Here is a 26,817-nt window from a genome sequence, read left to right on the forward strand (position 1 = left end):
AAAAGATTACAATGAAAACAAATAATTCAAAGCAATTTCTGATCCAAAATATTTCGCTTAGCTCCACAATGCCACGAATGAGGTGTGGTCATGCTTTCTGATAGATTTCAGCACTGCTAGCTCCCAAGTCAAACAAGCCATAGGAGTAGCGTGAATGCTTAATGTATGCTTGGAAGAGATGTGTTTGCCAACCCTTTAGTTACTAACAGGAGAGTTATGTACAGTCAGACCACAGAACATGTAAAAACAGATCATTTAGAGTTGTGCTGTGCATTCAGTAGCACTAGACTTGTGTCTTTTGAGCATCTGAAATGTGGTGTAGTATGACTAAGGAACTACATTTTATTAAACTTAAAACTTGATAATTCAGTTATTGGCAAACTCTTAAATGTTTTCAGTATGTTTGGATGAACCTGGGTATGTGAATCTACTTTCAAATGTATTTTATGAAATCTAAATACAGATCAAGTATTCCTCATGAAAATTTAGCATCTGAATTAAGATGGGCTGTAAGTGGATACACAGATTTTGAAGACTTGGTGTGAAAAGAAATGCAAAATATCCCATTAAACGTTTTGTATATCGATTAAATGTTGAAATATTTTGGATATACTGGATTCAATAGAGTTGACCCTTGAACAACATGGGTTTGAACTGTGAGGGTCCACTTATGCGCGTATCTTTCAATACTACTACAGCACTACAGGATCCACAGTTGGTTGAAACCAGATACAGAACTGTGGGTACAGAGGGCCGCCTGTGGAACTTGAGCATCCACGGATTTTGGTTTCCATGGCAGGTCCTGGCACATACAGAGGGATGACTGTATACCACAAAATTAATTTCACTTTTTAAATGTGGTTCCTAGAAAACTGAAACTGACACACACAGCTTATACCTCATTTCTACTGGGCAGTGCTACCAGAGCACGGGTCTGCAGCCTAAGAACTCCAGTGCCATCTGCTGGACACACTCCTACAAAACAGGCCCACAAGAAACACTAAAACTGGAATTGTGTTAACGCTGAAGGACCCTGAGTCTGAAATGGAAGAGGATAAAACAACTGGGCTCATAAAACACTCAACATATGCTGTTAAAATGAGATTAGAAAAAGGCTTATACAGTCTTTGAAATCCTAGAGAATATCCAACTTACAGTTATTAGTCGACAGTGACCCTGAGTCAGCATGCACAGGCTGCTCTGCCGTCCAACGTGGGTGCCCTGGGCAAGGACAAAAGGTTATTTGGGGACCCCTTCCGTGACCACTGCCTCCTATACTCATGTGCTTGTTGCTGCCTGCCTAGTCTTCCCATCCCTTCTCTACACTATGCCTCTCGAGACCTTCTGCTCTACCTTATAAACACAACCTCTTCCCATCTTTCTCTAGTCTATTATTCACCTTCTCTTTTCTTCTATTTTTCCTTATGATTCTAGGATATCTAATAATTGTTTTTTCCTTTTAGTATTCCAATTTTTCTTTTTGTCTCCTCTCCTTTTGTCCTACAAGTTGTTTCAGTTGGTTTTACACTTTTACATTTAAGCCTTTGGTCCATTCTGAGGTGCTTTTGTTTTTTATGTGGTGAGACGTATGAGTCCAAGTCCATTGTTTTGCATGTGGCGAGTCAGCTGTCTCAGAACCATCTGTAGAAGACTGTTCTTTCCCTACTGGATGATTTTGGCACCGTCAAAAAATTAAGTGACCATAGATGTATGGGTTTATTTCTGGACTCTCAACTCTGTTTCAGTGATTTATCAATATGTCAGTACCACATTGTTTTTTTTATAAATTTATTTATTTATATATTTTTGGCTGCGTTAGGTCTTCGTTGCTGCACGCAGGCTTTCTCTAGTTGTGGTGTGCAGGCTTCTCATTGTGGTGGCTTCTCTTGTTGCAGAGCATGGGCTCTAGGGGCCCGGGCTCTAGAGTGCAGACTCAGTAGTTGTGGTGCACAGGCTTAGTTGCTCCGCGGCATGTGGGATCTTCCCGGATCAGGGCTCGAACCCATGTCCCCTGCATTGGCAGGCGGATTCTTAACCACTGTGCCACCAGGGAAGTCCAGGACCACATTGTTTTGATCCCTGTAGCTTTGTAGTAAGTCTTGAAATCAGGAAGTGAGTCCCCCAACTTTGTTCTTATTCAAAATTGTTTTGAATATTTGATATTCTGGGTCCCTTACAATTCCATATGAATTTTAGGATGAGTTTGTCAATTTCTGCAGAAAAAGGCAGCTGGGTCAGTTGGTTTTCATTTTTGTTAGGAGAGATATTTGCCTGATCAGGCTGACAAAATGACCATTTAATAGGTCTCGCAACTCCACCCTTGATCTGGACTTCAGAGGTTAAGTTTGCAAGAATTTGGAATTTTGTCTATTACTGATCCATACTGGGGCAAAAGACTGAGAGCAGAGGGTGCTGAAGAAAACATGAGTCTGAAGCAAACATGCACCTAAACAATCTGCCACTTAGATATCACGTGACTAGTCACGGACCCTCTCTGTGCTCCCATCAACACCACTGTGCTGTGGGAACAGAGACCACAGGCTCCAGCAGGTGCTTTGAGGACCTGCTCTAACACCTTCTTACAAGACTCACTGGCCTGGGAGGCAGCTGTAACAGCCCTGTGGACCTGGTGGTCAACTTCTACTGCTTGTCTGCAGCTGTGAAGAGAACATTGAGGTGTAGTAGGTAGAGGACGGGAATGGTACTCAGGCACAGGAAGTCCTTCTGGAGTTCTGCTCACCCACTTGTTAGTAAAGACAAAAGGACCTTGCTGTCCCTCACTCCAGCGCAAGTCCATCCTACCCAGGCTGAGATGACTCAGCTCCCAAGAGAGATCAGGGCCCAGAGCGGGAGAACCAGGGAGGCAGGTGGAGATGAAAATCCAACCCTGGTGGCTAAGGAGCACAGCTCTTACCATGCCCAGCAACCTCCACATGTGCTCATCACTCAATACACACTTAATGAACGCCCACTAAGCGTGGCTGTGATAATCGCCACTCAAAAAGGAGTGATAGTAAGAGCAAGTGACGTCAATGTCTACCTTTCTGGACTGTGAAGTCCTTCCTGGTCTTCCTGTTCATTTCAAATGATATGCTTAATTCTCCATTAGTGTCAGGGTCCTCCTGGAGACTAGATCACTTTGCCTCCCAGTGTACCCTCATGTGCCATCATTTGACAGGCTAAAATTCTTCCTGACAGATGCTCCACCAAATGACCTGGAAGCTGAATGCTTGGAACAAAGACACCTACAAGCTAGTACTGGCAAAAGGAAAGGAGTGGAACCCTTAAATCTGAATAAGTCTTGGGAGTGGGTATGAAGCAGACAGGATGGCAAACACCTTAGTATCAAGTATTACAGAGTATGTTTACTCTACCTCAGCTCACATGTAAATCCAGATGAACTGGTATCTCCATACCAATGAGAATGAAATGAACAGCTAAGTGGCCGGAGTTCCCACAGTACCATTCACTTTCTTCCCTGCTGACAAATACAGCCTGAAGTCTGGATCTTCAGGGAAAAGACAGGAAGAGAAAGTTACAGTTCAGTCCCTAAAGTTAAGTTATTTTCTCTGCTCTGGGAGAGGAAGGCACCATCAATAGTACAGACCCAAGTTATAGTGTTTTTAAGTTCATGTCACTTGTTTATAGTATGAAATCATATCATCCAGAGTTTCAAAAGTGACCGCCTGGGCTTGTGGTAGGCCGCTGGGGGCTGGAGTGGATGATGTATGTGAAGAGCTGGGGTCATGGCTCTGGCCAGGGTGCTGCCCCGGGTCACTCTGTGCAGGTGCAGGTCTGTTCCATGCCTGGCTACTCAGAGAACCAGTTCTTTTTTGGTCCACAAAGTAATTCGATGGTGGGGCAAACTCAGGGTCTCTCTCAGCCCGGAGATCTGATTGCCTCTTCAACCAATACCCAAAGGAAAAGTCTAGTAAAAATAAGAAAGAGTATTATTAGAACTGATGATTGAATCATTGAATGTTTATTGTTATTACTTTTTAATTATTGTATATACTTCTTAAAAGCCACCTTAAATTCTCTGGAGAACAAGGACAGTAATAACAGAACTATAATACAAGATATATGCGATGCCTACAAAGGATAAGGAACCAGGCCAAGAAAAAGGAGTGAGAACTTCCATGTGGAGAAAGGTTCAAAGAAGGTTCTGTGGAGAAAGAAGGCTGGCAGGCTCTAGAGACAATGCCAAAAAAGTACTAAAATTGCATGTGAGAGACAAACATAAAAAATCAAGCACTTAAATCATTTGCTTGACATAATGTTACAGGTACTTCATAGCAAAACACAAGTTTTGTCTTTTATTGAGTTTTAGAAGACACAAAAGGCACCTGTCCAGATCTATCTTGGTATTCCATCTCTATTTCTAACAGTAGCACTAACCAAAGGCACTCACCCATCTGCATATCTTTTACTTTAGTCGTGGATCTCATCAGTTCCAACAATTCACGCTAATGTACCACTGAAATGATCTTTTTCAAAAAGACATAAACCAGAGTTTTCTCCCAAAGAGAGGCTGCTGTAGGGACCGTGGTGTATTTACAGAAAAAATTTACAGACAATTCTGCATAACCCAATGGAACCGTATGTGAATCTGAGTTAATACACTGGGACACAGACTGTTTTCAACTGAACATAAAAGAGACTGCTAAAAACACGGAATACATTAAAGTACCAAACCTTCATAAGGTTTTAAAAACTGGTTCCTGAAAAACAGCATCCCAGGGGCTTCCCTGGTGGCGCAGTGGTTAAGAATCCGCCTGCCAGTGCAGGGGACACAGGTTCGAGCCCTGGTCCGGGAAGATCCCACATGCCGCGAAGCAACTAAGCCCATGCGCCACAACTACTGAGCCTGCGCTCTAAATCCTGCGAGCCACAACTACTGAGCCCACGCGCCACAACTACTGAAGCCCGCGTGCCTAGAGCCCATGCTCCACAACAAGAGAAGCCACTGCAATGAGAAGCCCATACACCGCAATGAAGAGTACCCCGCTCACTGCAACTTGAGAGAGCCGCGCAGCAATGAAGACCCAAAGCAGCCAAAAATTAAAAACAAAAAACAAAAAAAAACCAGCATCCCAAAGCTGTAAGACCACATGGGGGCAGCGGGAATTTCAGAAACCTTCCCCCAAGTGCTTCTCAAAAAAAAAAAAAAAAAAAAAGAAACTCATCCTTTAGGCATGACGCCTTGTAGACCCTGGTCTTTTATAATCACACTGTCTAATGCTCCTGGGTATTGAGAAGAAACAAGTTCAACGATGTGGAGAATTCCTTAAGCTTCCAAGGACCAGTAAGACTCACCAGAATCACACTCTGTTCAGGAGAACTGACCCCCTTACCTTTTCCTCTGTCCCACTCCCGGATGTGTGGCACCCCAGGCCGGGTATCCTTCCTCTCCTGAACGATGACTTCGACTTTGCTACTCTGGGCAGCTGTATGAGGAGCTGGCATGACCTCTGGTTCTGGTGGCAATGGCCCAATAACATCTCCATCTATTTTTGGCAATGGAATAAGACTTCATTATAACAAAGCTTAAAACTACTTTAAAAAATTAAATAGAACATGCTCATCCTGAGAGTACAAACAATAACCGGTATTTATTGAGTATCTATCATGTGCCAGGCAGTGGGCTAAGTATTTTGTATACAATAGTTCACTTAACCCTGTAATAACCCTAATAAAGTCAGGACTGGTATTCCCACTTTATACCCATTTTATAGATAAAGAAAATTAAGATCAGAAATGCTACACAGGTGGACAGTGACAAGGGCCAGGATTCAAACCCAGGATGGATGGATTTCCAAGTCTCTGTTCGCCACTATGCCACCCTGCTTCCCCTGACCAACAATCGAAGGACCAGAAACCCCCCAATTACTCAAATAAAGTAAGAGTCTCCGACTAAGCAAGGGGACTGAGGGTGATGAAGAGCTAGAGCCTGGCGACAGGCTGTATGCTATTCTATTTTGGCCATATTTTAAAAGAAAATAGATTTTTAAAAAGCACTGGTGGCACTTTACATCTTGTGGAAATGACAGATGTTCAGGAGTACAGCAAAAACAGAGAAACAAAACACAGTTTAACATGTCACAGGGAGACAGCATTTATACAAAACTAAATGGACCATTTTCCGATTCCCAAGTGTTCTGATCTCCTTCCAAAGCTAAACTGAAGTGTGTTCAGAATTAGAAAATGGCCCGTGGCTTAGCACAGGCTTCCGGGAGAGCTGGAGAAGCTTCTATGTGCCCCTAACACCCACACCCCCTTCTTCCTTTTGGGACTACAGTGCCCCCCAGCTTCAGCTGGATATGTGTCACCTCGTCAGAGAGGCCATTTCCCAGCCTCCCCTGCAGCTAGGGATGGCCCGTGGATTCTGGCCATTGGGATGTAAATCCGTAGGTTGCGTGTGATCCTGATTCACATCCCTAGAATGGAAGCTGGGTCCCCGCCCCTTCTTCCCCAGGGCTGGATCATGAACAGGTGCTGGGGAGCTAGCGACCGTGCAGGTGAGAGGAACCCTCTATGGAATGACAGAAGGATTAAGACAGGAACAGGCCAGGGAAAAGGTGACCGTACAGGGCAGAGCTACTACCTGCCCTGGACACCCACCACCTCTGAGGTGTTAAACTAGAGAAGCAGACGTCCACCTGGTTTGAGCCAGTCTCTGCAGTGTCTCTGTTGGGGAGTTTATCCCAGTCTAGCATAACTCTCACAGTGAGCAAGTCTGACCACAGTACTGAACGGTGCTCCCAGCATTTCAACAGTCCCTTGGTAAGCTGTCTATACCCATATTTGTAAATCCTTTATTTTATTACTTTCTGAATGCACGTCTTCTTTAAAATACATTACTTTCTAATAACCAACAAAAACCGCAGCCATAGCAAATGAAAATAGGTCTAAAACATGTACGTGCACAACTAAATTTTATCCTAAAATACCTTTCAATTATTTTACTTAAGTATTTTACTCCTAAGTCTCAGTTACTAAACCATGCTGTTCTATGAAACAACACAATATACTGCTAATACCCTTGTCTACAGCCTAAAATTTTCTTTGGAGTGTAATTCCATGCCACTTTGGTTATAAAAACTGTTCCTGGCAATATCTCCAAGGTGCACTGCTTGCTTAGAGAATAAAACTAGATGGCTGATTTCCACATTGCCAGTCCTATTATTGAGACATCAACAAAATTTTTCCTTTTGTGGTTTAGAAACACGAGCCAAGATATACCTCTAACTTCTTGCTCTGCTCCATCCTCTTTAGATGTTTTCATCTTTTTTTGTCGGAGTTTGGCAAGTCTTGCTTCTAACATAGCCTTTCTCTTTTCCTTTATATTTTCTCGTTTTGTTCTCTGATCTGTTGTCTGAACAGAACAGAAAATTAGAAAATGATTAGCGTATTCACAATATTTCTGTTGAAAAGGATGAAATAATTAATTTTATTCTAAAAATAGACTAATTGATTTTCATGCCACCTCTAAGAAGCCATCCTTGAGATCTTCAACATGAAGACCCGTTAAGTCCTCTTACACAAGCCCTCTGATGTCTTCTGAAGTTTAGTAAGAGTTCAGAGTATCCTGGAAGGCTTACCATTCAAGAAAATTCTGTCCTACTCCTTAACCACCCTCTAATAACTTTCTATTTTCTCACCCAGGCCGCTCCAAAAGTGCCATATTTGAAACCAAGTTTAAAACATCAAAGTTATACAAGTTACTTTTGAACAACTATAATCTTAAAGTCTGAAACACCAAAATAATATCGCAATTACCTTTATGAAACCGATAATTGCATTCTGAATAGCAATGTAAATTTCTAATTAATTTACTAGATTTTTTTGCAGTACGGTACAACAAGAAACCCAACCGCTCAAATCCTTAACATCAACTGAGTTTAATTTGTACCTGCTCACGCAGCATTTCTAAAGTTTTCATCTGCTTGTTTCTCAACTCTTTATCTCGGGCAAAGGCAAAGTATCCAACACCAAGTTGCCGGGCCTCTGAAATAAGTCAAAATTATCCAAAAGGTTAGATTTCCCTGATCAGTGAATTAAATTCAGACCAAATTCCTACCACAGCAAAAAGTAACACAATGATGTCTCACACATTTTGTTTTGTTTTTTCTAAGAAGCAGCTAAAACAAAAGTTAGAAGTTGTTTCCATCCTGTTTGCCAAGTGACAAATATTCATTAACATTTTAGTCATAGGCTGTCTCCACTTCTCTTGGGGAGCAAACTCGGATTAACAGACCCTCTGTTAGGAAGATACTCCCAATATGAATATTTTTAGGCTATGAAGTGAAAAAAGGGGTATTTTCAATTCCGAAAGCAGAATCTTTTATTTCCACATAAGAGCTGCTGCTTCACGAATACTTCCTTTTATGCTTGTCATTTGTTCAAGATAAAAAAATGATTTAAAAAAGCTGCCAGATGGGGGCTTCCCTGGTGGCGCAGTGCTAAGAATCCGCCTGCCAATGAAGGGAACACAGGTTCGAGTCCTGGTCTGGGAAGATCCCACATGCCGCGGAGCAACTAAGCCCGTGTGCCACAACTACTGAGCCCATACACCTAGAGCCCGTGCTCTGCAACAAGAGAAGCCACCACAATGAGAAGCCCATGCACCGCAACGAAGAGTGGCCCCCGCTCGCCGCAACTAGAGAAAGCCCGTGCACAGCAACAAAGACCCAATGCAGCCAAAAATAAATAAATTAAAAAAAAAAAAGCTGCCAGATGACTATACCATTTTCACGAATGTCTTCGTAATGTACGGGCCCCATTGGTCTTCTCAGGGACTCCCTCTCTTCTTCCTCCCATTGCTGGCGCTGGAGTTCTTTTCTCATATCTTCAGATAGTAAGGTTTTTTCATTTGCAGGACTAACGAAACTAGGAAAATCGAGCAAAAACCATCTTAGATAAGAGTTGTGACACGGCAATGCTTCAGTTCAGGAGTGCGATCATGGATGAGTAACTCTAGTTATGAAGAAGACAGTTCCTTACAGAGGCTTCTGACCCACAATACCACTGGGAACCTGCAAAAACTATTTTCACCTTTCTTTAATCAAAGCAAGCAACATGTTACATTAGCATAATGAAATCTTGCCTCACCACTCAGACAAATTATTTTCCCTCCCACCCTGGTCTTGGGCTGAATGGAGGGGGCAGGAGAGGCAGAGAGGAGGAACTACGGGCCTCCTGTGGACGGTCTCCCGTGCAGGACCTCATGTCCTGTCAGGTGGCTCAGGGCTTCTGCACTTTCTTCCCTGTGCCAAGCCCAGGCCTACCTGAACCTGGATGATGTGGACAAGGTGGACCTTCTCCCAACACTTTCCACACAACAGCTGCCCTTGGTTAGAATTTTATTCCCTGGGATGTTTTAGCAAGTTACCTCTTGGGTGTGTCTTAGGCACCACAGAAAAAATTCTAGCCATAAAGCCCTTACTTCAAAATGCAAAGGTGTATAAACGAAAAGTTAAGCTAACTACCTGCCTGCCCCCACCTGCTGTGGGATAACCAAGAGTATATTCTTAAACACTTTCTCCGCAGTGGTTTGTTTGTTGGCTTGGTCTGAGCTCATTCTCTATTTGTTACTCTGTAGGCAGACATCCTTCCAAGTAAACAGATAGGCTCTAACTCATCCCTTTTAGTAGCTACACAATCTGGATGATCAATCACTCAGGTTGTTCCCTGAGTGTGGACTATGTGTGTATGTGTATGCTAACCCCAAAAAAGTGCTTCCACTAATATTCTTATACATTAAAAAAATACTCTTACAGCAGAGCACCAAAGAAAATAAACTAAAAACAGCCTTGCGCACAAAACAATCCCCGTGTCTGCATGTCATGGGCAAAGCTTTGCATGTCACACACTTACAGCCTCCCCTGAAGATTTTTATCCATTTCCAGCAGATGTGGCAAATCCTTTCTCATACAGCGCCGGGATCGCCCTAAAGAATCCACATAATCCACCCTGAAATAAAAGTGAAAAGACGTGGAAAATTGTACATGACATATGATTCCGTAAGTTAGGAAGTTGGTGCACAGTAAAAAGTTAATTTAGGCCCCATCACCAAGAAAAACCCTCAACCTGAGAGACCACTACCATTGGTAAGAACATGTTTTTCAAAGGTAAAAGTTGACACACAGTAAGTTCATTGAGCCCTTTATTAAATCTTAGTTTTAGAAACTGTAGAAAATGATCATGTACATCTCTGACCTCAAGACAAATACGCCACAAAGACCCCTGCTGCAGCATCTCAGAACTTACTTTAATTTGGTTTAAACAATTCCAAATATTTTATCAGCATCATAATAACTTTGCTCCGTACCATATTCTCAACTTGCTCACTTCCTTACAGTCTTCCCAAATTTGACTTTTTATTCTTTCCTGTATTTCTTCAAATTGGTACAATTCTTCCCAATGAATTAGAACTTTCTTAATATAAGTATTTTGAGAGACTCTTTTTGACTAGGAGGAAGCCAAGCAACACACATTTTATACCAAAGAAGCACCTCAGCAGTGGGCCAGTCTGTTATCTTTCACCCCTGTTCCTCTTTCCTCATCCTGGCCCCAAGTATCTTTGTCCAGGTATGAGGCAGGGGAGCCAGGCAGCCGGCAAGGCCAGTGAAATACTGAGACTCTCCCATACAGGAAAAGGGCAGGTTTTCATGAGTAACATTTCATTTGCATTATGATGCAAAACATTTTAAATTTTTTAAATTATGGGCAAGGACTCCCTCACAGCCTTTGGCAGGAGGCTGAAGAAAGCACAGAAGGGCCAGCGCTGCTGCTGGACCAACTCAAGGTCAGATTACCATGCATGTGGCTTTGCTTTTGTTAGCCTTTTCTTTTGTCTCACACCTGCCGATTCCAACTGTCAGCCTATGATTTAAAAACTGAATGTTTGGGAATCCACAACTATAGTCCTAAAACTGATGACCACAGAAATAAAACCTCCAACAGCAGAGAGCAGGTTCTTTCTCCCTTTTCTTCTTTTCCTTTTTTCTTCTTCTATGAATGGAGAACAAAAAACATTGAGCCAGATGGTCTGAGTAGTTATTTACAGTATTTTTGTGGAAAGATTTTCCACCACCTGGAACTTAACTACTTAAAGGATTTTACAAGCAGTTACAATTCTGGAACCTAATTTAAAAACAAAAAAAGTGTCAGAACTGCTTGCAGTGCATCTTCCTTCACCATATGGTGGCATGTGACACCTTCAATTGCCCTCCAAACTCTTCAAATCAGTAACAAATTGATTGTAATCATACAGGCATTAATATGAGGGGAAAAAAAAGACATTAAACCTTTCAAAGGAGATGAGATTTCTCCTATGAAAAGCAATCACAGGCCATTCTGTCTCTGGAGAAGGCCTCCAAAACATTCAGATCCCATCAAAAAGAAGTGGCAGAACAGCAGCCAGCAACTGCCCCATGTAATCAGCAATCACTGAGCAAGCTCTCAGAGAAACAATTACTCGAGGTACAAGGGGGACACAGGAGGGCTTGGAGTCATGCCCTCTTCACAGGGCTCTAGGGGGAAGTTAGGGCACACGCTCATGAAACACTCCTAACAGGAGCAGGCAGGGTGTAAAAAGTACCAGAAGTTTGCCTCAATCTTCTTCTGGTAATGAGGCCAGTTATGTGTCAATATAAATAAAAGGTAAGACCCAAAGGAGCAGAAAGTATGTTTAAGTGCTACCAGAGTTGAGATGAGGGAGAAACCACTTAGACTAGAAATGATGAAGAGACCATGACAGAAGGGATGGCATCATACAGGCTCCTCTTCTGGTTGCTATAGCAAGTGTGTGGCCACTTAGCCCACACCAAATATAAGTGTTTTAGAAGGTAGGTAAGAAGACCCCTCCACAGCATGAAGATGCACGTTCTCTGTGTTCCCAAGCAGTAAGACTGCTCTCCTCACTCATAAATGACTCCTGCCCACAGGGGCAATGGCTGACAAAAGGTCAACGAGTGCTGCCAACAATCCTAAGCAGTTCCTAACAAACACCCCCATAAAGAGGACATTTGAGCCTTGAAGTGGGGGAGGGGTGGGCTCTGCACCAGCAGGAGGGGAACAGGCAGGGTTACTCCCAGGACACAGCATCAGTGCATCTCCATGCAATTTCAAGCCCTTTTGAACAAGTTTCTAAACAATGTCTTAGGTACAAAAAAATCATAATGGAATTTTCATTCTGGTCTCTTTGTAAAGAAAAGACTAGTTTAGTTTCCCCATCATTCACCTACTAGGCATCACCATCCCTGTTCTACAGATGAGGAAACTGAAGCTTAGAGAGGGTAGGAACTTGATCACAACCATATCACAAGTGAAAGGCAGAGCTACTGCTGTCCAGATCCAGGTCATGATGCCTAGACCACACTGCCAGAAAATGTCACAGCCAGAGTAAGGCTCACTGGATCAGCTCTGCCAGCCTCTTTGCACTGGAAATAGAGATAACACTATCTACGTGATGACTCTCCATGATGCCCGAATAAGGACATGGGTAAGGTAGCATGGGTAACAAAGGAACATTCTTCTGCCTAAACAACTTTTTCACATCAATGAAACAGGCCTATCAATGCCTCCATACCTGGCACAGTGCCTGGCACATGGCAGGAGTTCAGTCTATCTGTAATTATTTCCTTATTGGAGCTACTCCTTCTATACCTATAAATCCAATCCTATTTAAAGTGGAGTCTCTAAAGAAAGAAAACTGATTAAGAACAGAGAGAAAGGGACTCCCTTGGTGGCACAATGGTTAAGAATCCACCTGCCAATGCAGGGGGCATAGGTTTGAGCCGTGGTCCGGGAAGATCCCACATGCCATGGAGCAAATAAGCCCATGTGCCACAGCTACTGAGCCTGTGCTCTAGAGCCCGCGAGCCGCAACTACTAAGCCCGCATACCTAGAGCCCGCGCACCGCAACGAAGAGCAGCCCCTGCTCACTGCAACTGGAGAAAGCCCACGCACAGCAATGAAGACCCAATGCAGCCAAAAAAAGAGAGAGAGACTGGGACTTCCCTGGTGGTCCAGTGGGTAAGGCTCAGCACTCCCAATGCAGGGAGCCCGTGTTCAATTCCTGGTCAGGGAACTAAATCCCTCATGCATGCCGCAACTAAGAGTTCACATGCTGCAACTAAGAAGTCTGCACGCCACAACTAAAGAGCCCGCATGCCTCAACAAAGAGCCCACATGCCACAACTAAGACCCAGCACAGCGAAAATAAATAAATAGTAAATAAATAAATATTTAAGGATAGAGAGAGATGGCTTGATATCAACCAAACAACATAACTCTCAAAAACTAAACGCAAGTCTGACAATGTTAACATGACCAAATGGCATAATATCACCAACCATTCTTCACTGGGATCCTGGGGAGGAGGGATATCTTTTTCAGAAACGGTTTCTTCATCATCATCTCTTTCTGTCTTTCTATAATCTCTATTGGCACCAAGCTCTTCCATTTCTTTGCGTTTGTCTATGATCTTCTGTGTGAAATCCACAAGGTACATATCCTCCACTTCTTCATCTAGGACATAAAAAATAATTTTCAGATTCTTGACATCAAAGAAGAAGACCACACGTGGAATTGACAGGAAGCAGTCACATTCAACACTAGGCGGCTATATTACCCGACAATTCAGTAGTTGATGTCTCCACCCACCCCCTAAATGCTCACAAAGACACAGAGCCACCTCGAGACTGACAGGGAAGCTGTAAATAGACCACTGGACACATGTACCACATAAAAAAATCTTTAAAAGCCTAATGTTTTCTGCTGCATTGTCAATAACAAAAGGCTTTAAGATAACAAAACCATTTGATTTCAAGAGACTCATATAGCCAATTACATAATACAGAAGCAGAACTGTATTTCTCAGTAGTCTTTGTGGCTATCAGTAATACCCCTCTCTAATCATGTGGGCCATATCCCATAACCCTAATTATACTGCTACAGTATGGCAAATGTTTGAAGGGTCATAACACAAGTAAAAGAAGTCATCTGAATTCTTTTCAATCCAAAGAACACCACTTTCAGGTAAGGCACGGTGCCAGGATCTGCAGGGCATACAGAGATGTGTAAAGTGCCATCTGCCTGCAGGCTTCATGATCTACTTGAGCTAAAACATACACTGAAAGTTAAACAGCAATCCATGATTTTAATTTAACACAGTATAGTGGGTGTATTCACAATGTTTCATGAAGTTTCACTCTGCTAGATTTAAGCTCTAAAGAACAGATAGTAGGTTCCCTACTACCAGGGGCTGGTGTTACCCTCACTGTACAGTGGAGAAGAGCTGAGGCTCCAAAACTTGACTAGCCCGAACATGCTGGTCCAATATGCCTATCAGGAGGTGGGCCTGCCGGTATGGACAGAACCAAATCTCCACGTCTACACACTCCTTTGGACTTGATTTCTATATTAACAATATAAGTAAAGTTTGAATCAAACGAAAAAAGACTTTTTTTTTTAAGCCACAAAAACATGTAACTCAAATGGGAAAGAGATACACGTTCCCAGAACTGAGGTGTAAGACCATGTAACAGTGAGGCCTCCTGCTGACTGACACCCTGCTGCTTCTTTAGGAGGAAGGCAAAGCCTCTCCCAGGGCCCTCAGCTTTGCGCGCACCCAACCTGCCCAGGCTGGGCTCCCCACCACACAGGGAACAGGCCTCTGCTGTCTGGGCCGCCCATGACCAGGGTCCCGCCCCGCTACCCTCCTGCTGCCCCACTACCCCCTCTCCCTGCCCCTCTGACCCAGCCCTGCTAGTCGGCTCTGCCAGCTCTGGCCCTCTCCTCCCTCCGATCTGCTCTCTCCATTCTCCCCCTGCAGAATCCCTTTCTCCAGTTTTCCAACACCTTCAAGACCCCCATCAGAGGCACCTTCTCCCTAGAGACTTCCACACATGCCTTTTAAAGGCAATAAGATATGTACTGCCTTGTAAAATCTCTTCTACTGCTGTTGAACTGTAGGTTGGGTTTTATTTTTCTGGGGCAGGTATGAGGAAAGGGGGATCTTTTTATTATTATCTTAAAAGCAACTATAAGCACATCACAGAAAAAAACTAAAAATAGAGAAAAACAGGGGAAAAGGAACCATAACTCCAGTACCCTGATATAACCATAATTCCTCCCAGGTTTTTTTTAACATAGCAATAACTGTAATTGTGGCCTATTTAGACCTTGCTTCCTAAATTTGTTTTGTTCTGTGCCATTTTCCTCCACTGATGATACCCCGCCTTGAGGGCAGAGGCAGAGAATCTGGCTTATACCGTACTAGCTTGTCCCTTCATAGCACCTATCATGGAGCCCAGCACCCACGGGGCAACTGAAAAACTATTGCTGATTTTCTTGTCTCTGTGCTGGCACGGAAAGTAATCAATTTTATTCTTTAAATTTCTCCCTATTCTTACAATTATTTTAACAAATAATAAAATACCACAGAGGTATATGAATTACAGAAAATAAAGATATATAAATAATCATATTTACCTATAAAGGCTCCTTTAGTCATTTTTTCATATAATTTGGCTTTTTCTTCCAATTTCTCCCTAGTAGTAAAAAAAAAAAAAGCAAGTATTAGAAATGGTCTTATCACTGCAACTCCTGGTAAGTCTGCCCCATCCCCAGCCTTACTGCTGCAACCTGCCCAAGGGACCCAGCCTGACTACAGCTGAAACCCCGCCCTGAGGGGACCCTCAGGCCCAGCCAGGTCTGCTCTGCCAACTAAACGCAAGCTCCGTGAAATCCTAGCCCATGTTTCTCTCATTCATGACTGTATCCCAGGGCCTAAAACAGTATCTGGTGCATAGCAGATGCTCAGTAAGTATCTGATGAGTGAATACATGAATGAATTAAGTTTCCAATTTAATTTAAATGCCAAATGTAACTTAAATACCAAAAAAAGAGAGATGTCTAAACAAAAACATTTTCTATTTGCAACCTTCCAAATGGATCAACAAATTCTATTTGTTTTACAAATTCCTTGTCTTATACAAGGGTCCCCGGTCTCCCTTGGCTCATCAGGCCTAAGGGAGGTAGAGACCAACTTCTTGGAAGTCTGTTAAAAATATATCGTGTCTATTTTATACAGAACATGAATAATGTATTCATGACAAATAGCTAATAAAAAACAAACATCAACCCTGGTATTTCAATACAGCAGTCTCCCTGCTCATGTTAATTCTAGAGACATTTATTCTTTCGTGGGTAAGACAGCTGACAATTCTTTTATTCTAGAAATACCTATAATGGTAAAGAGCCCCAAACAAGTCATCTGAGTTTTTGCTTGTGAAGGATCACACTTAACCATAATAGAAAATTTCATTTCTAATGGTGTCCCAAGGGAATTCCCTAGTGGTTCAGTGGTTAGGGCTCTGTGATTCCACTACAGGGGGCATGGGTTCGATCCCTGGTTGGGAAACGAAAATCCCACATACCATGCAGCGCAGCCAAAATAGTATTAACAATAATAATAATAATAATGGTGTCCCAAGGCAATGAAGTTCCTTGGTCACACTGCTGTGTGCTCTGGAATAAGTGACTTAACCTCTCATACACCTCAATTCCCACATCACAATAGGAAAGATAGCACTGCCTCTTAGGGTTGTAATGAGGATCAATTAGATAATACACGTAAAGCATGCCACCAGTTACGGCCTCTTCGTATCTATGTCAGAAAGATTCCTCTTTCATTTTACACATTCATTCGCAAGCACTGACTACATAAGTGCCAAGCACTGTTTTAGGTGCATAAGACAAAGTTCCAGCTCTCATGGGGGTCACACTCTAGAGAAGGAGAAAGACAATAAATAAATCAATGAAAAAGAGGATTTCAGACAGTGAGAAGAAGGGAAGGAAATAAAAGCAGGTTTTCCCAATAGAAGCCCTTTGTCATGCATTGATGGAGTGCTCTGTGGACCAGCTTAGTCATATCAACTTCTAAGAGGTTAAGTTGCTCTTTTTCAGATGGAACTTAATGTAACAAGCAGTCTTGTTACAGAATCTCATCATCTTAGTAAAAATAAAACTTCAAAAAATTTAGAAAACAAAATACACTGTCTGGACAGAGAAAATGGGCAGGACACTAAGATAGGGTAGTCAGGGGAAACCTCTCTGAAGAGGACGTTTGGCCTAAGGCTTGCATACCAAGAAGTCAACCATGGAAGGAATCTTCAGGGAGAAAGCATGTCAGGCAGAGGAAAGATGAAGAGGGAATGAACTTGACATGTTCAAGGAGACATCAGCGTGGTAGAGGGTGCTGAACAAAGGGGAGACTGGTACAAAATAAACACAACAGAGACAGGTGGGGACAAGAGTGCAAGGGAAAGGATAAGAAGTTTGGATGCAGTGTAACAGAAAGAAGACAGTTTTAAGATGGCAGGAAGAGTCTTCAGATGAATAATGGAGGGACTTCCCTGGTGGCGCAGTGGTTAAGAATCCGCCTGCCAATGCAGGGGACACGGGTTTGAGCCCTGGTCCAGGAAGATCCCACATGCTGTGGAGTAACTAAGCCTGTGCGCCACAGCTACTGAGCCTGCGCTCTAGAGCCCGCGAGCCACAACTACCAAGCCCGCGCGCCACAACGACTAAAGCCTGCGCACCTAGAGCCCGTACTCTGCAACAAGAGAACCACCGCAATGAGAAGCTCGCGCACCACAACGAAGAGCAGCCCCCGCTCACCACAACTAGAGAAAGCCCGTGTGTAGCAACAAAGACCCAATGCAGCCAAAGAGTATACATTAATTAATTAATTAATTAAAAAGTAATGGCACTCAAGGAAGACGTCAGGGAAATGGCCACTGGATTTAGTATATGAGGAAGTCATTGGTGACTGTAAAGAACATTTCTTCAGTCAAGTAGTGAAGATGGAACTCAGAGGGCAAGGGTATGGGACACTTATCTGGAACCCACTATGTGCCAGACACTATATAACTCCTTTAATCTCTTAAGGGGCTTCATGAGTTAAGTATTAACCACCACACATCACAGACAAGAAAAGCATCTCAATGGAAAAGTAACTTGCCTGAGGCCTTACATCCTCATGGACCTACCTCGGCCTGTTGTAAGCTCTGGAGAGATGCAGAAGTCCTGCAGATCATGGGGAGACTTGATTCCCCACGAGCACAATGAACGTATTATGTAAAAAGTTACTGGATAGAAAAATCACAGCAAAGTACCAAGGAATACTCTCTTATACAGAGGAAACTAAAAAAGATCATGCCCATAGTTAATACTCAATGGTGAAAAGGTGGAAGCTTTTACTCTAAGGTCAGAAACAAGACAAGGATGCCTACCCTTAACATTGTTATTCAGTGTAGTATTGGAAGTTCTAGCCAGAACAATTAGGTAAGAAAAAAAAAAAAAGGCGTCCAAATCAAAAAGGAAGAAATAAAACTATCACTATTTGCAGATGACATAATATTATATATAGAAAATCCTGGGCTTCGCTGGTGGCACAATGGTTAAGAATCCACCTGCCAATGCAGGAGACACGGGTTTGAGCCCTGGTCCTGGAAGATCCCACATGCCATGGAGCAACTAAGCCTGGGCGCCACAACTACTGAGCCTGCGTGCCTGGAGTCCATGCTCCGCAACACCACTGCAATGAGAAGCCCGCCCACCGCAACGAAGAGTAGCTCCTGCTCACTGCAACTAGAGAAAAGCCTGCACGCAGCAATGAAGACCCAATGCAGCCAAAAATAAATTTAAAAAAAAGAAAATCCCAAAGACTCCACCAAAAAACTGTTAGCACTAATAAATGAACTCAGTGAAGTTGCAGGATACAAAATCAATACTCAAAACTCTATTGCGTTTCTATACACTAATAATGATCTATCAGAAAGAGAAAATAAGAAAACAATCCCATTTACAATTGCATCAAAAAGAACAGAAGAGACTTCCCTGGCTGTCCAGTGGTTAAGACTCCATGCTTCCACCACAGGGGGTGCAGGTTTGATCCCTGGCTGGGGAACTGAGATCCCACATGCCATGTGGCACAGCCAAAAAAAAAAAAAAAAAAAAAATCATAAAATACTTTGGAATAAATTTAACAAAGGAGATGAAAGACCTATACACTGAAAACTACACAGCACTGATGAAGAAACCAAAGATGATGCACATAAGTGGAAAGGTATTTACAGATTAGAAGAATACTGTTAAAATGTCCATACTACCCAAAGCAATCTACAAAATCAAAGCAATCCCTGTTAAAACTCCAACGGCATTTTTCGCAGAAATAGAATGAACAGCCCTAAAATTTGTATGGAACCACAAAAGATCCCCAAAGAGCCAAAGCAATTCTGGAAAAGAAGAACAAAGCTGGAGGCATCACGTTCCCTGATTACAAACTATATTACAAAGCCATAGTAATCAAAACAGTATGGTACTGGCATAAAAACAGCCACATAGATCAATGGAATGGAAAGAGAGCCCAGAAATAAACCCACACACATGGTCATTTAATTTATAACAAACGAGCCAAGAATATGCAATGGGAAAAGGACAGTCTCTTCAATAAATGGTGCTGGGAAAACTGGACAGCCACAGGCAAAAGAATGAAACTAGACCATTATTGTACACAAAAACTAACTCAAAATGGAATAAAAACTTGAATGTAAGACCTGAAACCATAAAAATCCTAGAAGAAAACACAGGCCACAAGTTCCCTGACATCCGCTGTGGCACTGACTTTTTTTGGATTTGACATGAAAAGCAAAGGCAACAAAAGCAAAAATAAAGAAGAGGGACTATATCAAACTAAAAAGCTTCTGCAGAACAAAGGAAATCATCAACAAAATGAAAAGGCAACCTATTGGATGGGAGGAAATATTTACAAATCATTTATCTGACAAAGGCTTAATAGCCAAAATAAACAGAGAACTTACATCTCAACAGCAAAACAACAATCCAATTTTAAAAATGGACCTGAATAGATATTTTTTCAAAGACATACAGATGGTCAACAGGTACATGAAAAGCTGCTCAGCATCACTAATCATGAGGGAAACGCAAATCAAAACCACAATGATATATCACCTCATACCTGTTAGAACAGCTACTATCAAAAAGACAAGAAATAACAAGTGTTGGTTGGTGAGGATGTGTAGAAAAGGAAACTTTCATGCACTGTTGGTGGGAATGTAAACTGGCATAGCCACTATGGAAAAAGAGTATGGAGATTCCTCACAAAATAAAAATAGAACTACCATATGGGGACTTCCCTGTCAGTTCTGTGATTAAGACTCTGCACTTCCAATACAGAGGGGAGGGGTTCCATCTCTGGTTGGGGAACTAAAATCCCACATGCCGCACAGCGTGGCCAAAAAAAAAAAAAAAGAACTACCATATGATCCAGCAATTCCACCTCTGGGTATTTATCTGAAGTAAATGAAAACACTAATTCAAAAGATACATGCACCCCCATGTTCATTACAGCATTATTTACAATAGCCAAGATAAGGATACAATCTAAGTGTCCACTGATGTATGAACGGATAAAGAAAAGGTGACATACATACACAATGGAATACTATTCAGCCATAAAAAGCAATGAAATCTTGCTATTTGCAATGCTATGGATGGACCTTGAGGGCATTATGCTAAGTGACATAAGTCAGACAAAAGAAGACAAATACCGTATGATTTCATTTATATGTGAAATTAAAAAAACAAAAACCCAAACAAACTAACAAAAAAACCCTAAACAAAAAAACTAACAAGTTCATAGATACAACAGGATGGTGGTTGCCAGAGGTGGCAGAGGGTGGGGAGGAAATGGGTGAAATGGGTGAAGGGGGTCAAAATGTACAAACTTCCAGTTACAAAATAAGTAAGTCATGGGGATGTAACATACAGTATAATGACTGTATTGCATAGTTGAAGTCTGTTAAAAGAGTGGATCTCAAAAGTTCTCATCACAAGACAAAAAAAACTGTGTGGTGATAGATGTTAACTAGATTTATTGTGGTGATCATTTCACAATATATACAAATATCAAGTTATTATGTTGTATACCTGAAACTAATATAACATTATACTTCAATTATATCTTAATAAAATACATATATAAAGCATTAAAAAGTTATAGCATCTTTCAACAAAATTAAAATTCTAAGAATGATGTCCAGTAGTGAGAAAAATGTCTCAAAAATGAACATACCTTTAAGTCAAGTCTCATGTCTGTTGAGGATAGGCCAAACATTAAGAAAAACAATCCCCCAGATGGGCTAATATTCTGCCCTTTATTCGCAGACCCAAAAGAGCTGAGGAGCCTTAGCAACCACTGTTTTCAACTTTCATTATGCAATAGATCCAAAAGCACATATGGCAGTCATGACAGACATTAAAACTTGGGATTCTGAGTCCAGGGTGATACTGCAAATAAGGGAAGAGCTCTTCTTTACAGAAGAATGCCAGCTAATAAACAGAATGAAAAAATAATAAACATGGAATGATAGAATTAGAAAAATCCTAACTTTGAAATCATCACTGTAATAACTGACCCATCAGTGATGACAAAATCGTCGCATGAAAACATACTGGCAAACAGGATATTCACAGTCTCAGTTTCCCTCCTTAGATTATTATTAATTACAAATGCGGAAGAGCATCTTTACAGTGGAAAAATCTAGCAGACCTATCTTAACTAAGTGATCAAAGTTATCATCACCAACAATGACTTAAACTGACATCATGAACCTCCCGATGTGATTCAATGGGAGGACATATCATTACCTATATATTCAATAGTATTCTTATCAACAACAGTTAGTGTGACTCTAATCAGATTGTGGGACACTGTAGAAACAACTGGGCTGGACTCTTTAAAAAACATTAACGGCATAACAGACAACAAAAAGGGAAGGGAACTGTTTTAGATTAAGAGAGACTAAAGAGATATGAAAATTAAATGCAATATGTACTCTTTGATTGACTCTTGGATTAAATGTTTTAAAAAACAATAAAGGACATAACCTTTATTTAGGATAAATGGTGAAATCTGAATATGGACCATATGATAGTATTATTTTATCAGTGTCAAATTTCTTGGGTATGACAGCAGTATTGTGATTATGCAAGATAATGTCCTTATTCTTAAAAGATATATGCTGAAATATTTAGAGGTAAAGTATCATGATGTTTAACGAAGTTTCTCTACACACACTGGAGAGAGGGAGGGGGAAGAAGAAAGTAAATTTTAAAAGATGTTAATTGGTGAACCTAGGTGAAAAGTATTAGAATATTCATCACACTCTTCTTTCAAATATTCTGTCAGTTTGAAGTTTTTCATATTAAAAAGTTGAGGGGGAAATTCACTTTCTAAATGCTAATAGCATGCCACCTAGTAGCCCCAAACCACACCACCATGAGGACACTTCTTAAACACTTGTTGATAACCTCAGTGCCTAACAGGGGCTCAAAGTGGGACTGTTTCATCTTTTAAACTGAGGCTTTCTCTTGTCTTCTTATAAGACTATAAATATGTCTGCAAATTATATTATTTTCAGAGTAATAAGAGTATTTGGCTATAAGGATGATAAAAATTAAAATTGTAAATCAAAAAGAGTAAAAGTTGAACTTTCATTCCTTTACCTGGGTAGCCACAACAGCAGCTACATTTATCAGAGCGAAACTTTACCTCGCTTTGTCCAAAGTCTTCTGTTCCTCAATCTTCTGTTCAGCATCCTTCTCAGCTCGATTTGAAACTCCTGTGTTTTGTCTGCTCCAGATACTTGGTTTCTGGAGAATAATTTAAAAAGACAAGACAGAATCTCCAAATGATCGCAAAAACTCTCTACTTGTCTTGTACATCAGAAGGAAAAAAAAGATAATTCGATCTTATGAATCAGTGGAAATAACTAGACTTCTGACAGCCAGCCTATGTCCTGTAAATACACTGTACACAGCAAAGCTGGAGCTGAAAAAAAAAGCCCTAATTACATAAAAAAAAATTTCTTTACACAATTGCAGTTACTTTTCTTTTATCTCCTGAATGATTACAACCTAATTCAAGACTAATGAAAACATATATAACAGAGATTTAGTAACACAAGTAACAGATACCATTAGCTATAAAATTGTAAAAACATTCACAACTCTTAAAGACCCAGTTATATTTCTGCTATATTTCTATATTATCTAATTGTTTATCTCTGTTTGGATTTATAACACCTGTAAAACTAGATCATCTTCCATGGAAATGTAAATAAACACATTCTAACAGCATGTACTATTCCAAAAGAAGTGGCTAAAGAATTGGATCATTACAATGCGCTTTTTTTTTTCTTTTTTCTTTTTTTTTGCGGTACGGGGGGCCTCTCACTGTTGTGGCCTCTCCCGTTGCAGAGCACAGGCTCTAGACGCGCAGGCTCAGCGGCCATGGCGCACGGGCCCAGCCGCTCCACGGCATGTGGGATCTTCCCAGACCGGGGCACGAACCTGTGTCCCCTGCATCGGCAGGCGGACTCTCAACCACTGCGCCACCAGGGAAGCCCATAATGCGCTTTTAAATCTTACTAATTTCTATCTTAATATTTAAAACATTTCATGCAGATGTTCAAATACAAGACAGGGATTTTTATGTAGCAGACACCATGAACACTTTCAAAAGACCTAAGTACAGTGTAATTTCCCTGTTTGGAATTGATGGAGATAATTAGATCTTATTTTTACCTTAGTAGTTGGTTTTGGTTTCCCCAAAACTCCAGCATCTTTTAGAAGTTTTTCTTGTTTGAATTCTTCTTGTTTTCGGAAGAGTTCAGCCTTAAGGTCTACCAACTAAAATAAAACCAATAAGCAAACAAAAACAATTAATTCTAATGAGTGACTGGATTTCTAAGTTTTTACAATTCTCAAAACAAGATTACAAGCTCCTATAAATGGATAAAACTGGATATAAAACTAAAAGTTTAAATGTAGAATCTAGTACAAAATAAAACCAAGTCATATTTCATTCCAGCTCTGTTGTAAATGTATTTAACTTTCAACACTTCAAGGCTTTCCTCTGGGCAAGGGGAGAATGATAAAGCAAGGTAAATGAAATCTGCATCTTTTAGATTCAGATTCAACTAACATTATTAAGCACCTTCTGTCTGACTGGCACTGTCCTTGGCTTTTTCTTGTAGTAATTTCACTTAAACATCACAACAATTTATTATTTCTATAGGAAAACGTCTTTGTTCAGCAACAATCTGAGCACCAGTATATGTCTGGCACTTAACATTGAAGAGCAGGATACCAACATGAATTAGACATAATGCTGCCTCAAAGAGCCTACAATCTCCTAAGAAATGTAACTTACAATACCAGTCCGTTGTAAAAAATGCCGTGAAGAGTGGAATTAAGTAGCAAAAAGTTCAGATAAAGGAGTATTTCCTTCTGGCCAGAGTGATCAGAGATGGCTCTGAAATGAAGCTTAAAGGATAGGCAAGATTTCAATAGCTAGAAAGAAAATGGACTGAGCGAATTTTGTTTCGGCATGTTTTGGAAACTGCAAGTTTAGCTGAACAACAGGGTTCAAGAAGAGGAAAGGCCAGAGCAAAGGGTACAGGGGAGTTGGATCAGTCACCACTATCTACTCCAAAAAAGGATGTAATGACAGTTTCCTTTTTAAGGATCCAAGTACAGCTGCTTATACACATGGTCATTTATAAAGCAGATACTTATAAAGCCCAGCATCACAAACTGACTTTTAAGGTAAATCAAAATGACTGAGCTCAATGATTTCTATTTTGGAAGGAAGCAATTTAAAAATAGGCTTGGCAGGGTTTTTAATAATGCCAAGGGCAGGTTCATTCTAGGGCCTAATACTCTAAATTTAAAAAAAAAAATTTTAAACTTAAACCTTGGGACTTCCCTGGTGGTCCAGTGGTAAAGAATCCACCTTCTGATGCAGGGGACGTGGGTTCGATCCCTAGCCGGGGAACTAAGATACCCACATGCCACGGGGCAACTAAGCCCACGTGCTGCAGACTACAGAGCCCACGCTCCACAACTAGAGAGAGAAAACCCGCACACCACAATTAGAGAGAAGCCCGCGCACCACAACGAAAGATCCCGCATGCTGAAACTAAGACCTGATGCAGCCAAAAATTAAAAATAAATAAAGTTACATGTATCACTAAAAAAAAGACTTGTACATTTAAGGAAAAAAACTTAAGCCTGTTCTTCTAAGCCTTTTTTTTTTTTTGATGTGGACCATTTTTAATGTCTTTATTGAATTTGTTACAATATTACTTCTATTTTGTCTTTTGGTTTTTTGGCCCAGAGGCATGTGGGATCTTAGCTCCCCAACCAGGGATCGAACCCACGTCCCCTGAATTGGAAGGCGAAGTCTTAACCACTGGACTGCCAGGAAAGTCCCTCTAAGCCTTCTTAACTACATTAATTTTCTAGCCAGACATTTTCCTATTAAACTTTTGAACTTTAAAATGAAGATGCTCAGAAAAGTGTCAATTCCCAGATGGCATTCACATTATGAGTATTGCTAATTTTAACCCGTCAGGAAAGGATAACTTTAATTTTACAGCTTTTTGATCCCTAATCCTCAAACATAATAACTAGTACCAATTTTCAGTATTAGACGGGGGAAAGGAGCTCAAATATTGGGCTACTTCCGTCTTCTCCTTCATATCGCTTGCATCCTAACATTCTGCAGTAAATCCGAGATTAAACCAAAGGTTAGGCAATTTGCTCTGATATAACGGAAAAGACAACAGCTTTGGAGTCAAACAGATGGAGTGAGCCCAGTTCTACCACTAAGAACTCAGTATGTAAGCTGGAGAAAGCCACTTCATTTTCGGAGCCTCAATGGCATCACCTATAAAATGGGGATATTACTAGCACCTGCCTCCTAAAACAGTCAGGAAGATTCAATGAGGTAGTGCATACAAAGTGCTGGCACAAAAGTACTCAGAACAGGTTTTCTTCCTAGAAGCAACTAACTTAACAATGCTGTTTACATTCTGTTAGACCTTACAGCTTCCGGGCAGCGCAGCCTACGGGTGTATTAACAACTGTTTAGTTCCTGGTGGGGACTCTGGGCATCTCGGACCCTGGAGAACAAATCACACTAATGTTCTGGGGGGACCATGCCCGTCCCTGAACTAAAGGGAGACATATCTGCACAGCTAGCAGAGGCTGCGTTCCCCCTCCGACGGTAACGAAGACAAGGCTGGCAAAGAGACCTGGCCTGTTGTCGCGGAGGGGAGGCAGGGACATTCCAAACCCGGAAAAGACACCAGGTTCTGGTCCGCGTCTGAGGGGCAAGCCTGGTGCCGGTGCACGGCGGAGGGGAGACGTCACGTTCAGGGTTCTACAAGCAAGAAGTGGGCCCTGGCTTTTTCTGGGAGAAAAGCCAGGTACCGGGGGTCCTGTCTGAGGGGAAGCCAAGTTTGGGTCCCCGAGTGAAGAAACAAACGAGGTCGAGATTCCTGTCCGGCAGAAGCGAGGAGACGTGGAGTCCGCAGCATCATCTACACCCGTACTCACCGAGGACGCCGTGACGTCCAAAGGCTTTTTCTTCCGGTCCATGGTCGCACTAGAGCGCCCCAGCACAAAGCGAACGCCTCACCGGGTCTCCGCAGGCCTCTTATACAGGCTTCCGGCGTAACCGGAAGTGTCCTCATGAGAGCGACGCTGTTTACGACGCTGGCGCCATCTTGAGAAGGTCAGGATGTGGTGCGTGCTGCGTCCTTCACCATTTTGAGAAGATCAGCGTACCCAGGAGTGAAGCTAACTGCTAAGGCCATCTTGAAGAGGGCGGAAGGCAACAGGGCTAGTATTGTCGCCATCTTGAGAAGGGCGGCATA

General features: G+C 41.7%; 1 protein-coding gene across 1 annotated transcript; it reads right to left on the minus strand.

The window, feature by feature from the left end:
* On the minus strand, positions 1-26,603 carry CCDC174 (coiled-coil domain containing 174). The gene is made up of 12 exons (XM_082664762.1): positions 26,498-26,603; positions 23,681-23,785; positions 22,647-22,747; positions 15,500-15,558; positions 13,360-13,534; positions 9,877-9,972; positions 8,747-8,889; positions 7,913-8,007; positions 7,243-7,375; positions 5,355-5,507; positions 3,375-3,928; positions 1-1,221 (listed from the first exon to the last, which is right to left on the minus strand). Exons 1-11 carry the CDS (start codon positions 26,537-26,539, stop codon positions 3,630-3,632), a joined length of 1,401 nt encoding a protein of 466 aa, XP_082520888.1. The 5' UTR covers positions 26,540-26,603; the 3' UTR covers positions 1-1,221; positions 3,375-3,629.
* Positions 26,604-26,817: the final 214 nt, after the last annotated feature.

Source organism: Grampus griseus (assembly GCF_964374135.1).
Source record: "Grampus griseus genome assembly, chromosome: 10".
Taxonomy (NCBI): Eukaryota; Metazoa; Chordata; class Mammalia; order Artiodactyla; family Delphinidae; genus Grampus; species Grampus griseus.